Genomic DNA, 16,720 nt, shown 5'->3' with positions numbered 1-16,720 from the left:
CATTTTACCACTCTTCATGTGGATATGGTTGGCCTTATATGCCCAACATTTGATTCCATTATAACATTCATGGTGCAACAAATTATGACTACTTTCTCTTAAATATTTAAAAAAACAATAAAACTTTTCTTTCCTCTGGCAAAATGCTTCCATGCACTCCTCCATTTCAGTCATCCTCCTTTAGTTTTACAAGTTACATTTTCATCTATTATGCTTTTCTCCTGAAAACTGAGCATCCATATCTTAATTGTCTCTATGATGGAACTGCAATAGCATCTAGTCTCACCACAATTTCATTCTTTTTATACTCATCCAAAAGAAGAAAGATTTCATTTTTCCTATACTAGCTAAACTAATGGTGCATATTCTTATCTTACTTTTACTTGTTTTAAAAATGTTACTTTCTCAAGTGTTCTCCATTTTTACCGTTTGATTCACTCGCTAGTTTCATCAATAAACACTGTTATCTGCAAATAGCATACAACTTAGATAATGCTGGATTATAAGTGATTGGAAAAATGGAAACACGGAAATCCGAAATGCACGGAGAATTTAATTGTCTAGAATCAAGCAAGGAAGAAAAGGACTGGATAAGAGAAGAGGAAAACCAGAGCTTCCTGGCAGAATTGGAAGAAATAGGAAATGCTTATGAGATTTCAAGAAGACAAAGGTCAATGTTTATGTGGATAGAGCAGGAAGACAAATAAGAAGTTCTTCCATAAGATGGCCAATAAATAGAAGGTATCACTGTTCGAAACTAGAAGTTAATGGCAGGAAGACAGAAAATACAATATAGATAAAGAGGAATATTCTGCAATCTTATGAAAGTTCATTTCAAGAATGGAAAAGTGAAGGCTAGCCTGGAGATAAAAACAATTATGATTCCACAAGGGTAGGGGCAGATACCTTCCTCCGAGAAGGAGGTTGAGCTGGTAATCAAGAATACTGCAGAGACAAAGCCCAAACAATTCTATGGCATTTTATCAGAAATTTCGGCCAATTTGAAAATAATGTGATGGAGAGCCTTTCGACATTTTCATCAGAAAGAGAGCTTTGAAGGGAGCTTGAATGCTCCCTTTTACAACTTCAACAGCTGAATGGAAAAAAGCAAAGAAAGTAGATTACAGGCTAATTAGCAGCTAGGCAGCATCTACAACATTACTGTCAGAATACTAGCTGAAAGACCAATAGAACAATTGCTAAGCTGATTTCCGAGAAAAAACATGCTTTTCTTAAGAGAGACAAAATAACGGATGTAGTTCTATGAGCCAATCAGTGCGCATGGGTTCTAGGATGAGGCAGAAGGAAGCTTGAGTTATTGGATAATTGGAATTAGAAAGGCCTATGAACATGTCTAGTTTAAAAATTATGAAAGCTATGAGCTCTGTAGACAAACAGATCAATTGGATCAAAAATCTAGTCAACCCCTCAAACTCCGCAAGTAATTCGAGACCATTCAGAAGAATAAACTAAGCTAACGCAAAAAACATGAACGTCGACAATATAAAATTGAATACTACCACGGAATTTCCATTTAAAGGTCTATCTTTTTGGGGGGACTTAAAGGTTCTCAATCTTATAAATTCTGATCCAGAAAATTTTCTTTCATCCAAAGGACCAAGACACAGAAATCCCCTCGAACTTTCTTACTTCTGCTTGTTACGGAGGCTTTGAGTAGAATGGTACATACAACTAATCTATGTTGCTCGGACTTTCCAAAAATGCCAACGAGTGCATGTCGGATCCTCCAAAAGTAGTGTATTTTTGGAGGATCTGACATGGGTGCGGCGGCCTTTTGGAGAGTACGCGCAATATGGCAACGAACAGAAAAGGATGGATAAAGGAAATATGGAATTCAAGCTCGTTAAAGATGGAAAGAAGCACTGGTGAAAATATATGATATGCAGATGATAAACAGAATTTGCTTGGGGTAGAGAAGCAACAAGTGATGTATCTGAAACTGGTGCTATTAGCTCCATATTTCATATGAATAGGGTTGGAACTGTGGAAGTATTCAATCTACAGACAACATATCAGAATATCAAAGTTGATGAATTTAGGACTTCTAGGCTAAGTACAAAGCCCATTTTTTAGGCAGGCAGCAAAATTGCAATTTGCTACATGGAAGAAACAATATCTATCTACGAGAGGAAGATTAACGCTAATTGGTAGCATTTTGGAGCATACCTACTTAGATAATGTTTTCGTGTATCGCCTGAAAGTTAAGCTGGAAAGCTATTAGATAAGATAAGGACAGATTTTCTCCGGCAAGGAGATCCGATGATAAGGAGAATACATTTAGTTAAGTTGCAACAGTAATCCATGCAAAGAAGAAAGGTGGGCCAGGAACTAACAATCTGATTGCAGAAATCTTACTTATCCAATGGCTGTGAATATTCAATGATGACCAGCAGGAAAATTCTACTGATAAAAGAAAATGCTGGAAATTCTGTACTAAACGAGCAGCCATATCACATGGACAGCAGTGCAGAAAATATCAAAAATCTAGGTAACTGCACCGATACAGTTTAGTAAAGTTGAAAATTGGAAATTGGAAGTGGAAAAGTAAATAAATTTGGCATGAGGTGAGGTTGAAATAGAAACCATTAAACAGCATAATCTCTAACCTAAACAACTTGACAACCTCAAGGATGCCTATATGGCAGGATTCTGCAGCAGACAGTGAGGCTCACTAGATTTTAAAGGGAATGCAAGGACTAGAAAGTGGACAAGGTCAGACAATTCTATTGAAAGTCGGAGACTGTTTAAGCAGAGAACCTGACTCTTCGAGTCTGTTCTATGGAAAGGCAGGAAAGAAGGCAAATTCAAAGTGAAATCTTGATATGAGGTTTTGAATACCATTTTACAAAAGGAAAAACAGTAGATATGGAAAATTAATGGTATGAAACAAAGCTCCTCCATAAGTTGCGCGTTTTGCTTGGATTAACTGCATATGATGCTTGCCTAATTTTAGTCATCTTTTTTTATAAAGTAATAAATTTCATTAAATGAAGGGCAAAAATGCACCCTAATACAAACAAGTATAACAAAAAGTAGAAAACCTTACATTAAGATATACCCTCTATACAAGAAGGAACCTTGTGGGTGCACCACAAGGTGATAAGGGAAAAGAGACTATTTCTTCTTCTTTTTTGAAAAGGTAACATATGAGACTTTCTCAAATGTACAAAATGGTTCTCTAATCCATCAAAAGCTCTCTTGCTTCTCTCTCTCCTTAGTGTCTACATAAGTACTACAGGAGCATCCATGCCCTATGTCTTCTCTTCCTTCTTCTAAAGTTCCAACTAAACATTGTTTCTTTCACAGTGCCCGGCATCACCGACTCAATTCCAAACCATCTCAGAATTGTGCACCATTAACAAGATACAATCCGCTCCGCCTAATTCTAGACATCTTATAAAGGTGAAGGCTGAATATAACACTAGATGCTTCTTACACTAACGCTCATTTGAAACTCCAACAAATTTGCCTCTGCACGGTAATTTCAGGTGGAAGATATGGGTTCATTCGTAAATCCTTTTGGAGTATAATGGGTTATGCCAAGAAAGCGAAAGACACTTTTGACAGCTGGAATGGGCAGACGTAAGCACACTGCAGGCCTTTCGGAAAACTATCCCAGCATGTTTTCTACTGAATATGTGGAAGGAATGTAACTGTAAATGTTCATTGACTCCTTGTGTTATTGAAGTAGTATCGGTCCTTTCATCTTTGCACCTTCTTGGCCATTATAAATAAGAAGCTTCATTTACATATCAAAAAAAAAGTTACCTAAGCAGGTTTCCTATGTGGCTGCAAATGAACTACAAGACACCATTGTATATGAAAGAGAAAAGGCACCATTTGCTATATAAGATCTAGTCTCCAGCTTCTGTTGCAGTTGCGCTCAAAGAACTAGCAAATGAAAACAATCCATATGCAAATAATATCAGAGCGCAACATCAAGAGCAGAATTATGTACAATTAACTGTTTCTTGCAGTACCCTTGAAAAAGCAAACGTTAACTTATTTGCATGCTTAAACTATAGTTGCCACATGTTACTCCATGATGTAATGATTCATGGAAGATAGGATATGTGGAATGTTGCTAAAACATATATTACAAACAAAGTACAAGGGAAAGACAGAAGAAAAAATGGACAACAAAAGAAAAGACGTGATAGTCCATGGCAAAGTACATACTTGAAGTCTATGTATGCGAGGGCTCACTGTAACCTCCTTGCACACGCATAACAATCCATACTGCTCCTGTCAGAATCAAGCTAAATACAATCAGACACGGGAGCATGAATGACATCACCAAGCCAGACAAACATTAGACCTTATTTTTTTTCTAATGCCGTCCTCCACAAGCAAGAAGGGGAAAAAGTAGCAAAGGCATTATGACATATACTTATGTTATTACTAAGTAATAAGATATCATGACACATACTTATTTAGTCCCAATTTATGTAACAATGATTTATGGTTAATCTTTTTATTTTTACTTTTTGATAAGTCGATTTGTGGTAAATCTTCATAACTTTACAGTTGTAATAAAACATTTGAATCCCTGGTCTTGATCATGATAGAATTTTTAAAGTAATTTCTATATTCTCAAGTTTTAGTTTTACATTCGGAGTTAATGTCATCAATTCCAACTCAAAGTTTGAGAGTAATACCCACAAAAAACAAAGTACATCAAAAATGGCAGATGGAACATATTTTTTTGTTTTACATCAGTGCTTAAGTCAATAGTTCTTGTTGCTTTAAAAAATATTTGCACATGGATACTGCGAAGATAATAGAGCCACAAATTTTGATTGCTAACAGATCATGAGGGAAAACCTTCTAGAGATCTAAGCATCACTTATAGTCACAGATGAAACAAGCATAGTTTCAACATAGAACTACAGTCATTTTCTACTAGTGAAATTTTAATCCCTACAAAGCAAACATTTTGGTTATAAATGACAAGAATATATAGTCTAGAAACCCAAAGCACCCGTCTCTCGTGTTATTCTTTTCCTTTAAAGATTGAATATGGAATTCGGGATGTCATCTACTCAATATAGTTGCACATACTTTTTTGGGGGATGAAGTAAGATGTAATATTACTAGCATCAACAAGATGCCAAAAACATTGCAATAGATGTTGGTTCCATTTACAAAAAAATACAGTTCTAGTCAGGGAGCTAACCAAAAGCACCAAAAACCTAAGGCTGGCAATCAAGCCAAAGTCAAAAAGCTAATAAAATCTAGAAATGGAATTAACTCATTTACAAGGGAAAGGTTGCTCCAGCTGTATAGATTCCTGAGGCACTTTACTTTCAGGGAGCAGTTGGGTGTTGATATGCCCATCAAAGCATCTGCAATTCCTTTCTGCCAGATCTTCTTGATGGTTCTGTCAACTTTCCATCGATTCCAACTTTCAACTTCTTCTTTTATGCCTTGTGTGGGGTTGTCAAACTAATGCCAAAAACCGAAAGGAACATGTGTCACAGATCTGGAGTGCAATAGCAAATGGTTTATAGATTCTGAGTTGTCTAGACACATGTAACATCTATTCCCCAACGGGAAATTCCTTCTACATAAGTTGTCTTGGGTCAAGATAGCACCTTTAAGAGCTATCCAGGTGAAGCACATGATCTTTGTAGGGAGTTTTGTCTTCCATATAAGCTTCCATTGCCAGAGCTCAATTACTTTAATTCATTGCTAGCACACAATTTCTTGTGTCCTGCCTCCACTGAATAACAACCTCCATTGAGATTGCCCCACTTAGATTGTCTTGAGCTTGTATGTTAATTTGAAATCTCTACCGGAAAGGATCAAAGAGTTCACCAAGTTCCCATTCTTGCATGTGTCTTCTGAAGAGGGGATCCCATACGATTCCAGATCTACATTGGGCAATTTTAGAGCGTGGATCAACTGCTATCTGGTACTGGCTGGATAGGTGTCTTTTAATGGCAGATTATGAAGCCATCTATACTTCCAGAACCTAACTGACGTGTCATCTCCAACTTTAAATGATACATCCTGAAAGAATTCCTCTTTCATACTGTTAATAAATTTCCAAGGACCAACACCATGAGGGGCTCTACCCTATTTGGTACTCCAGTGGCCTAGCTTTCCGTACTTGGCATTCACTACTTCCTTCCATAAACATATTTCTTCCTGGCCATATCTCCCCGCCACTTCATAAGCAAACTCTTATTGTGCTTGGCCAAGTATCTAACATCCACTCCACCATGCTCCTTAGACTGAATTACCTTTGACCATTTCACCAGATGAAACTTTACCTTCACTGTTCCATTTCCATAGAAAGGATCTTCTGATTTTCTCCGATTGTCTTTGGATCTTGTTAGGCATAGGAAATAAGGACATGAAGTATGTTGGAAGGCTATCCAAGACACTAATTATTAGTGTCAATCTTCCTCCTATGGAGAGGTATTGCATTTGCCATGTTGCCAATGTTTTTTCCACCTTCTCAAGACCTCCATTCCAAACCCCTATTGCTTTGTATTTAGCTCCCAATGCAAGGCACTAAATATGTTGTTGGAAAGGAGCCAATTACCCAGCTCATAATTCTAGCCAACTTTTCCAAGTTAGGCACTGAATTCAGAGTGTAAATCATACTTTATTGCATATTAATGTGCAGTCCTGAGATAGCTTCAAAAATTAGTAAAGTCAAATTTAGGTACTGTACTTGAAGCTTCTCAGCCCCACAGAAGATTAAAGTACCATCTACATAGAGTAAATGTGACACTGCAGCTGAATCAATTGTGTTGTTGCCCACCCAGAACCCTTCAATCTTCTGGATTTGTTTTGCCTTGTCTAACATTCTGCTCAAACCCTCCATTGCAAGGATAATAAAAAGAAAAGGAAAAAGTGGATCTCCATATCTAATTCCTTTATGCGGTGAAAAGAAACCAACTGGAACTCTATTGACCAAGATGGAATACTTAACAGTAGTCAGGTTGTACTTGATCCATCTTATCCATCTGTCACCAAACCTCATTCCTTTAAGAATACAAAGTAGGTATGACCAATTAACTTGATCAAAGGCTTTTTCTATGTCCAGCTTACAAAGGATACCGGGAACACCACTTCTCAACCTCCCATCTAGCAACTCATTACCTATCAATGATGTATCTGTGATCTGTCTATTTCTCAAAAAAGCATTTTGCTGTTTTGAATCAGCTTGTCAATAATTGTCTTGATCCTCTAGTTTAGTTATTATCTTATAGACACTTCCAATGAAACTTATGAGCTTGAAATCTCTGAGTTCTATAGTACCTTTTCTCTTGGGAACTAGAGCAATAAAAGAAGCATTATTGGACCTCGCCATATAACAGTGTTGGTGGAAAAGATTAAGAGCTCCCATTAAATCCAGTTTAATAAATCCCCATAACCTCGGAACCGTCCAGGCCTAGGCTTTTGTCTTGTGCACAAGAGTTGACTGCAGCCAACACCTCGTCTGCCTCAAATTCTCTCTCTAACCATGCCTTGTCTGTGAGAGATAAACTTGGCAAATTTGCACAGTTATGTTTAGGCCTCCATTATTCATTCTCAGTGTAAAGGCCTTGATAGAAACTCAAAATTTCTGCTTTGATGACTTCATGCCTTCACATAGCTCGTCTCCTATCATTAGCTTATGTATGTTGTTATTTTTTCTTTTGGAGTTTGCCATTCTTTGGAAGAACTCGGTGTTCTTCTCCCCTTCTTTAAGCCATAGGTCTGAAGAACTTGGTGTTTGACATCTGGACTTTTGTCTCCATGAGACTTCCTAAGCCTTTGACATTCTTTTAAGGTCTAATTCCACTGCATGGATTTCTCCTTTTCTGCTTGGGTCATAGGTCTTGTTTTAGTTGCTTGTTCTAATAATGTGAGGTCCTCAAGTAGTTTGTTCCTATGTGCTTCCACTCTGCCAAAGACTCATTATTCCAAACTGAGAGTCCTTTTTCAAACTTGTCAGTTTTTGCATTAGGATGAAGTCTGGACCGGCCATAACTGTAGCTCTGTCACCATCCTTTGACCTTGTCCATAAAATCTTCCACTTGAAGCCATATATTTTCAAACTTGAAATAAGAGGGATTGGCTTCCCAATCACCACACTCCAACAATAAAGGCCTATGATGAGTAGTAACCCTTAGAAGAGCTAATTGCTTAATTGCCTTAAAGTTTTCATTCCACTTTGGAAATATTAAGAACCTATCAATTCTTGAGGCTTGCATGGAATCTTCTCCTATGTACCATGTGTAGTGAGCTCCTTGAAGAGGAAGATCAATGATATCTAAGTCTTGAATTGTATCTGTAAAGGATCTCATCGCCCTAAACGTGACAATTATATCTTTCACTCTCAAATCTGCAAACGTTAAAATCTCCCCCTAAGACCCATTGCTCCTCCCATATACCTCTGATAGTTGCTAGTTCATGCCATAGAATCTCTCTTTCTGGATTTGTATGGGACTATACACCCCCAGGGAAACACCATCTAAGATCCTCTTGTGTGCTTTCCAACATGCATGATATAGTGTAGAGGCCTTGATGCACTCCCCTATTAAGCCACTGTCTCTTATCTCATAAGACTATGATGCCACCACTACGCCCTTAAAGATTGAATGTTGTTAATCCCTACAAAGCAAACACTTAGACTGTTTATTTCCTTGCCATAGAAAATCCCTTCTCAATTTCTCCACTTGCTTTAAGACTGAAGCAGGGGCAGAAAATAATGACATTGTGTAAGTGGGAATAGCATCCAGGACGCTATTGATTAGAGTAACTCTTCCACCCAAGGAAAAGTACTGTCATTTCCAGTTTGATAGTCTTTTCATCTTTTTGAGAACCTCATTCCAAATGGTCACTAACTTGTGTTTCTCCCCCAAAGGAAGTCCCAAATACTTTGTGGGAAGAGAGCCAATAACGCACTGGGATGCCTGCCAAACTGTGAATATTGGCGACATTGTTGACTGGGAAAATGGAGCTTTTTGCAAAATCAATACGAAGACCAGAAACAGCCAAAAAAATAGTCAGAATCATCCTCAAGAACAGAAGTTGTTCCTAAGCTTCAAAGTGTCATCATCGTAAAGAATATGAGAGGTTTTTAAACCTTCAGGACCCCTGAAGTTCGCGGCAAAACCAGCAATCCACTTTGCATGAACAGCGTTGTGTATCATCTTACTAAGTCCCTCCATCACTATAATAAAGAGGAAAGGAGATAAAGGGTCTCCTTGTCTCAAACCTTTTTGGCTAGAAAAAGAAACTATGTGGTGCACCATTTATGAGTATAATTCAGATTGTTAAATATCTTCATTTCCTGCAGGTTGGGATGAATTGGAATTCACCATTGGGTACTATCTCGTTTGTTACTCTCTATATTTACAGGAAAGCACCAAATACAAGAATGTAAAAATGAGTGAAGATAAGAAAAGAACTGGTACTGCAATGGTACCTTCAACTTTTGGAGGTAGCAATCCATTTCACTACATATTCCATCCTTTACCATATTTTCTGAGGAAAAAAGTTGCTCTTCAGCAGATCCTTCACCGACCAAAGCTTGCTGCAGTTGCAAAAAACAAGGCAAGAACTATGTTTACAAATAATCAATCAAGTCATCAAGCAATACATTCTTTACCCTAAGAAGTACATGCCATATTGCTTGGAACCAATAAGGATGAACTAGCTAAAGAAGGCACATACAAAATGCAGACACTGGACGAACTCCTAAGCAAAAAAGTTAGGCCAGCTGTTATAGCAGGACTCTTGTTAGCTCTATCTCCTTTTTGCTTTATAACTGAGCAATCTCTGTGTACCAATGGCGCACAGTTCAAAACTCAGTGGACAATGGATCCTCCCCTCCACCCTTCTCCCCTTAAATACCAGGCTTTTGTGCAGCATGGTTCGAACCCGTGATGTGCCCTTAACCCACACATCATGCATTGCACTCTTACCACTAGACCAAAGCCTTGGGGCTTATTGGCTCTATCTCCTCAAGATGGATACTAGATAGATATGAGGAATAAAGATTTCAGGAATGCTAAATTAGAAGATCTCATCCTGATCACTGCCAATCCAGAGAAATAACTGCCAGTGGAGGCGTCTTTTCATCACAGATGCTCAATAGTCTCAGCTAGAACATTATAAATGCCCTATTCTCCAGTTGATGTTATGAAGGTTCAAGCTATGGCTGAACCATGGGATGCTCATTTGAAACCTTTGTCCGGTCAATGCGAGAAAGAGTTTCACATCAACGAAAACGGAACTTAATTTTACATGAAACACTGTTGACAGTTTACCTCCCACAACGCACATAGATAGCAAATCATCAGAAAATTTGTTTCCATAACAAGTCGTGATAGCAGCTATGTCTCTGTTTTCATTTGGCAAAGCTTAAGCTACAAATTTAATCAGTTTATCGATAGGAGGGAGATATCTTACCGTAAGGGTGTCTCGTTTCCAAGAGACATGCACGATGATTGGCCCCGTTTGGAGAATATTTGGTTAAAGTTGAAACGGCGAGTATTTGAAGTGGAAATTGAAAAAAAGTACTTGGAGAAAAAGGCCTAACTAGAAAAAGCACCTGATTGGAATACAGGCACATTCACATAAATTCTAAATTTCTAATATTGGATCAACAATATAACTGACGAACACTGATCAGGGCCAAACAACTTGTGGAAAATCAATGGGACTAAAGCTCTGTTCTCTCGCCAATTTTCCCCAAAATTTTAGGAAGATGAAACTCATGCACTTACTAAACTATAAGAGTTTATCCATGACTGTCCAGAGTATCTTGCTTTCAGCATGCAATTGCACTCCAATCAAGAGATCTAAACTTGCTGGTCTTTCTTAGTAAATCTCTAGAAACTTAGTTAAAGATAAGAAAGCTTTCTTCATGAATAAAAGTTATCAATGTTTATGCATATGGGGTAAATTCAGAAGTAACAATGACAATTAATCGGTACCATTAAAAAGGATAGTGAAGTCAAAAGTTACTGGCATCAAGAATTTATTCTGTATTACAGGAAACGGGCTATGATAGGACAAAGGGGTCATTTAAAATATTTATTAACATCTCAATAAAGTATACCGGGCACCTCCTAGACACCAAAGTTTGGTGCAAGATTCACGATAATTGAGTTCAAACTTCACGGATTCTAATGCTCCCGCTATTAAAACTTGGGGACAGGTTTTCCTCAAGAACAAAAATAGGATATTCCATAAAGCTCATCAACGAGCAGGAATTGAAAAGGTTCAGAGTGGAATCATGTCAACGTAGTTCTAGTTAAACATTATCCTTAATCAATGTAGCTCGACCCAATCTACAATTCAAAAACAATTTGAAAATGTTAGCTTCACATGTACTTAACTCCCTATTGTTCCAACAAAAAAAAGGTAATCAGTTTTATGGATGATTTTGTTAGTCGGGTAATAGAACATTCATATATAGGTAATAATGATTATCTAACACCATATGCTACCTAGAACTTAACCTACGCTATTGTAGGATAGGCTTTTCATATTTGCACCTTTCACATTTCAGAAGCTATAGCACAGGACGTACTTCAATAGCAACTAGTTGAATAACAAATCTCAGCTTAATTTCAAAAAAGGACATTTTCCTTATAATGGTTACTTTACAGCTTCGACATACCAGCAAGAGTTTCTTCTGTTGTTTTCTTTGTGGAAGGATTCCAAGAGCATCGAGCATTGATTCTTCCAGCTCTGCAGTCATAAAGATTCTTATAAGTGGGGGGCAAAGCATCTGAAGGAAAAGAATAACAAACCACTTATATAACCTTTAGTCTGCAATAGTGTAGCCAGCACACTTAAAGAACCCGAAACTTGAACATCATCACCAGTAGTAATATAAGAAAGTAAGGCCTCCCTACAGAACAGAAAATTAGCAGGAAAAGCAATAAGTTGAAGTGATTTGGCTGCTCACTTAAAATGTAATGGTTTATTTTATAATATTCTACTTTTAGGTGTAAGACACGATGAAAGCACCAAAGCATACAAGCAAACACTGCCTACTGCTACACCATCTAAACAAGAGTAGTAGATAGAAAAAAACAAAAGCAGGAAAAGAATGAGAAAAGGAAGAGACTACATCTATTTTTCACTCGACTCATGCTGAGCTGGTGCTAGTGAAAAGCATTTTGAACAATAATATCTAGAATCCTATAATTGTTGCAAAAAAGAATAGAGGAACAGAGAAGGAGAAATATACAGAACAAACTGATCAAGAAATTCTACAGACAAACATGAAAATAAGGAGTAATCGAGATATGTAAACTAGTAACTTAATGATTACCTATAATCAAGATATCTAAACTAGTACTTAATGATTACTCATCAAGAAAAAACTGGAAGCTTAATGATGTAGGAAACCCTAGAAAAAGTGAAATGGAAAACTAAGACGATGAATGAGTTAAGGTCAACTGTCTCAGAAGTTCACAAAATTTGATAATCAGACAGGTTTCAACTCTTTATTTAAAAATTATTGTTTTACCCATGAGAAAGATGAGAGGAGGTTCCAACATCTTGCCAAAAGTTCTTAAAGCTCAGGTGTCACTAAGAAACTTAGAGATTTTTCTTGAAGCAATTTTCTTAAGTTTATTCTTCAATAAACATTACATCCCTGTGGTTACCGATTACTGTTCGTCCAAGACAATAGTATTTGAACGCAATATGTTTTAATGATAGTTCCACCTAGAGCAGAGTGTTACAAGTAAACTTTGGTTCGCCTCATGCATCTAACAAAGTGATAGCATCTCCTTAATAAAACAACAAATAATAAAGAATAAGAAGTGGAATGTGAAATACCATAATGCAGAATGTGAACTCCCATGATCTGGTTGCGGAACATCATCTTCTGGGTGACCATTTAAAGAGCTGGATATGTTTGGAATTAAAACCCGTAAAGTTTGACCATCAGAATCCGATCTGAAGCCACCATTTTCTGAATCTTGATCTTCATGTGACATACCATGGTTATCCATGAAACCATTCAGTTTAGCTTCAGACGTTGGGACGAATGTTTCTATATCACAAAGAAGAGCAACAGCAACAATATTCGCCAAATCTTTTATCTTGACAATGCGTAAGATGCAACAAAGTAAATATAAAGAAGTTGCGGTTCCAATTCCTGTATCCTACATAAAAAAAACCATGAAAGTTAATAATTGGACGTGCATAAGAAACAAAAGACAATATCTGCAGATAAAATGCCAGCAACCAGTTACCAGCATAAAGTGCAAACAACAAATGCTGAGGGCGAAAAAGTTCACTCAACATACTATTTCCTTATCACTTCAACTTATGTCACTTAGCCCATTGATCTTGTGCTCTTGCCTAAGTACAGCCACTTCAATTAGGCTCCGTTAAAAGAACTACAGAAGCTTTACATTTTAACCCCCAGTCCCGAACCTGTTTCACATCTTAGAGTCACATTTAATGCTCGGAGCAAAACCTGTATAATTAGTTAAGGATGAAAGGGAAACAAACCAAAAAAGGACATATTTCTTTGTTGCTATCCTTTCCTCATCTTCTATTTTTCTACTTACCAGAACTGTAATAATAAAAGAAATATAAGACTTGATTTCCACCCTTAAGATACTACTTTTTTTTTGTTTCATATCGGTGGTGTCGGGGCCAACATGCGCGCACCTTAAATGTTCCACCAGATACCTACTACCTCCCACCAGTATAGACATCCAATAATTATTTGCCAAGAAAGTGAGAAGCGAACATCTATTTGATTTACTCAATTATTGAACATGCTTGATCATAGAAAATACACATATGTGAAAAGTAGAAACACTTGATGGTTTGCTAAGGGAAGCAAAAAAAGTGGCTAAGGAAAAAGTGTTAATGTTTGAAATATATGACCATTTGTCCATCTCTTCTAAAAGATCACACACTTCAACATGATATCAATGTAGGCAGAGGTCATAGATTCAAATCTCACTATCACATATTATCAAAAAGAATTTTCACGTGCATGGCCATGAAAAGAAGCAGGCTCACATGTGAGGTGGCATGGCATGTCGAAAACATAAGTAGATGAGATGGTCACACATTAAAATATGGTATCATAGCACATTTTTATCCATTCATTATGACTTCAACGTGCAAGCTGATTATCTTTTATGGGCCAAGCACGTGGAAATTCTCTTTGATAATGGATGACGGTGAGACTCGAAACCAGGACCTCTACCTACTCTGATACTATATTGAAGTGTGTGATCATCTCATCTAAAAGCTCTTCTTTTTTTAATCCTGTAAACTCCACCCCTCCATATCACCCTGCCCAGGAGCTCAACAATGGCCTACCCAGGAACTCAGCAATGGGCCTTTCCCTAGTGGCCCTTTACCACTTTTCTCGAATCGCTATCTTACGATTGGAGGGGAGGGTCCTTACCACTAGGCAAAAGTGGTAATGTAGAAGCCTAAGTGAGGTAATATCTGGTTAAGGTAAGGACCTTAAGTAAACTTTCAAATGTTGGGGCTTCTTTTTCACGAAACATGTCAAGAGAGAGAAAGGTTTAGATCATTACACTGTCTTTAACTACTTCCATCCGTAATGAAGGAAGTATTGATGGAAATATCAGCACCTTCAACATGAGGTCTGTTATGAGCCTCCCAATGTCAGGAATCCCTGCTGAAATAACATCACTAAAGTAATATAGGTTGTCCTCAATCTCATCAACAGAGGAAATTATAGAACCACTAGTATCTGGACCCAGACACCTGCATAATAAATCACTTGAGCTGTACAGCAAATAGGTGATGCATAACCAGTTTCATGGGACAAAAATTAAAAATAAAAACTACGTACTTTGAAGCATTAACAACCAACTTGTCCAAGCTGATGCATTGCTCCCCAAAAAATTTGACCAAATTTGAGAAATAATCAGCATGAGGAGCACTGGCAACAAACTTGTTAACCGCCTCATCGCCAACTGTCAACACGTTGAAGTTTATTGAATATACTACTGAAAACACTGGGAATGAGGGAAAATATAGATAAACGTAGAAGAAGTATAAAAAGGAGCTCACCATGATATACATTCAGGGTTAGCGCACGTACCGCAGTTCGAATCATGCTTTCTTCATGAAAGGCAAATCGTATCGCCTCAACATAGAGTGGGAATGAGACTACTTCCTCCTATTCAAAGATGTAGAGCAAAATAAGGATGAGAAATACAGAAGATATAACAGCAAAGTGGGATGGATATTTTTTATTTTTTTTGATAAGGTAAATTGTATTAATCAAAAGGGAGAGAACTCTCGTATACAAGAAGTATACCAAAAAGTAGAGAATTTACATCAGAACATGATTCTCTACAAAAGACGCCTAATCTTTATACAAATAGGCTCTCCTATTTCTCTCCCCCCAAACTATCCACATGAGAGCTAACAGGGCGAACTTCCACGCCTTTTGCTTTCTTCTTCTACGGAAACCGGCCCAGCTATATAGCATTTCCTTTACAGTGCTTGGCATCACCCACTGAACACCAAAAAGTTTTAGGATCGCCCTCCACAAAGCCGAGGACACAGGGCAATGCAACAAAAGATGATCAACTTCTTCCCCTGAGTTTTTACACATATAGCACCAACTAACAAGTGTAATTCCCCTCTTTCGCAGATTCTCAGCAGTCAAAATCGCTCCCCTCGCCGCTAGCCATGCAAAAAAGCACACCTTCGTGGGCACCTTAGGAATCCAGATCGAGGAGTATGGAAAAGAGGCATCCTCTCTCACCAACATACTCTGGTAAAAGGACTTTACTGAGTATGGATATTTTTTATAAAAAGAAGATACGTGAAAATGGTTGAATTCCAAGTTCATAATCGGATTGGCAGAATATATATTAAGCAATTGAACTGAGTTAACAAGCACCAGAACAAATGCAAGTCCAGATTTTTTGCCCCGAAAAAGGAGAACAATGCACCTATTCTATAGTTCAAACTCCAGCTTGTAAGCAGTGGAAAATCAAAGATGCAAGAGAGACCTCCCCTCCTCTTCCCTCACTTTAGCTCCCCGTCTATCATAGTTGACAATGTTCTTCACTCCTAAAGCTTACAGCTTTTAACTACGGATCTCTAGTTTTTTGTTTTTTGTTTTTTTTTTAGATGGTAACAACAAGGATCTCTAGTTTTTTAATGCGGTAAATGATTTTATCCAACAAAAGAGAACCAATCCTCTCTACAAATAGGGATCTCATGAGTAAACCAAAAAGAAACAAGAAACAGAAGACTGTTTTGTAATTTTACAAAATCTTGTTCCACCCCTTCAAATGTGCTCTTATTTCTCTCATTCCAAATGACCCACATGATTGCTAATGGGGCAATACATCATTCCCTTAATATCGTTCCCCTCTAGCGAGCCCAGCTATGCAACGCCTCCTTCATTGTGCCTGGCATCACTCATTGCGTCCCAAACAAATTAAGAACGACCTTCTACAATTGATTAGCCACCCGACAATGTAATAAGAGATTATCTACGTTTTCGCCCGAGCTTTTGGACATGAAACACCAACTAACATAGGTGATCCTCCTCTTGCTTAGATCTTTCGCTTCAAAATCGCTCCCCTCGCCACCAGCCATGCAAAGAAGCACAGCTTTCTCGGTGCTCTAGGAATCAAAATAGAGCAATGAGGAAAAATTTGTTACTCCCTCCCTAATAACCTCTTATGTAAGATTTAATAGTGAATATTCCGTC

At 37.7% G+C, this 16,720-nt stretch overlaps 1 protein-coding gene across 1 annotated transcript in view; it reads right to left on the bottom strand.

Annotated features, from left to right (window-relative positions):
* LOC107799774 (protein TRANSPARENT TESTA 9) overlaps nucleotides 1-16,720 on the bottom strand; it is a 45,450-nt gene that overhangs the window by 18,406 nt on the left and 10,324 nt on the right. The window contains exons 7-14 of the mRNA XM_075236838.1: nucleotides 15,058-15,166; nucleotides 14,837-14,960; nucleotides 14,556-14,748; nucleotides 12,823-13,151; nucleotides 11,796-11,884; nucleotides 11,651-11,721; nucleotides 9,449-9,556; nucleotides 4,201-4,266 (exon numbers count right to left, since the gene is read on the bottom strand). Coding sequence (XP_075092939.1) covers nucleotides 4,201-4,266; nucleotides 9,449-9,556; nucleotides 11,651-11,721; nucleotides 11,796-11,884; nucleotides 12,823-13,151; nucleotides 14,556-14,748; nucleotides 14,837-14,960; nucleotides 15,058-15,166 — 1,089 coding nt within the window. The remainder of the gene's footprint in view (nucleotides 1-4,200; nucleotides 4,267-9,448; nucleotides 9,557-11,650; nucleotides 11,722-11,795; nucleotides 11,885-12,822; nucleotides 13,152-14,555; nucleotides 14,749-14,836; nucleotides 14,961-15,057; nucleotides 15,167-16,720) is intronic.

Source organism: Nicotiana tabacum, chromosome 18 (assembly GCF_000715075.1).
Source record: "Nicotiana tabacum cultivar K326 chromosome 18, ASM71507v2, whole genome shotgun sequence".
NCBI classification, from domain to species: Eukaryota; Viridiplantae; Streptophyta; class Magnoliopsida; order Solanales; family Solanaceae; genus Nicotiana; species Nicotiana tabacum.
Note: the sequence above shows the minus strand (reverse complement) of the source record. Positions and strands in the feature narration are given on the sequence as shown.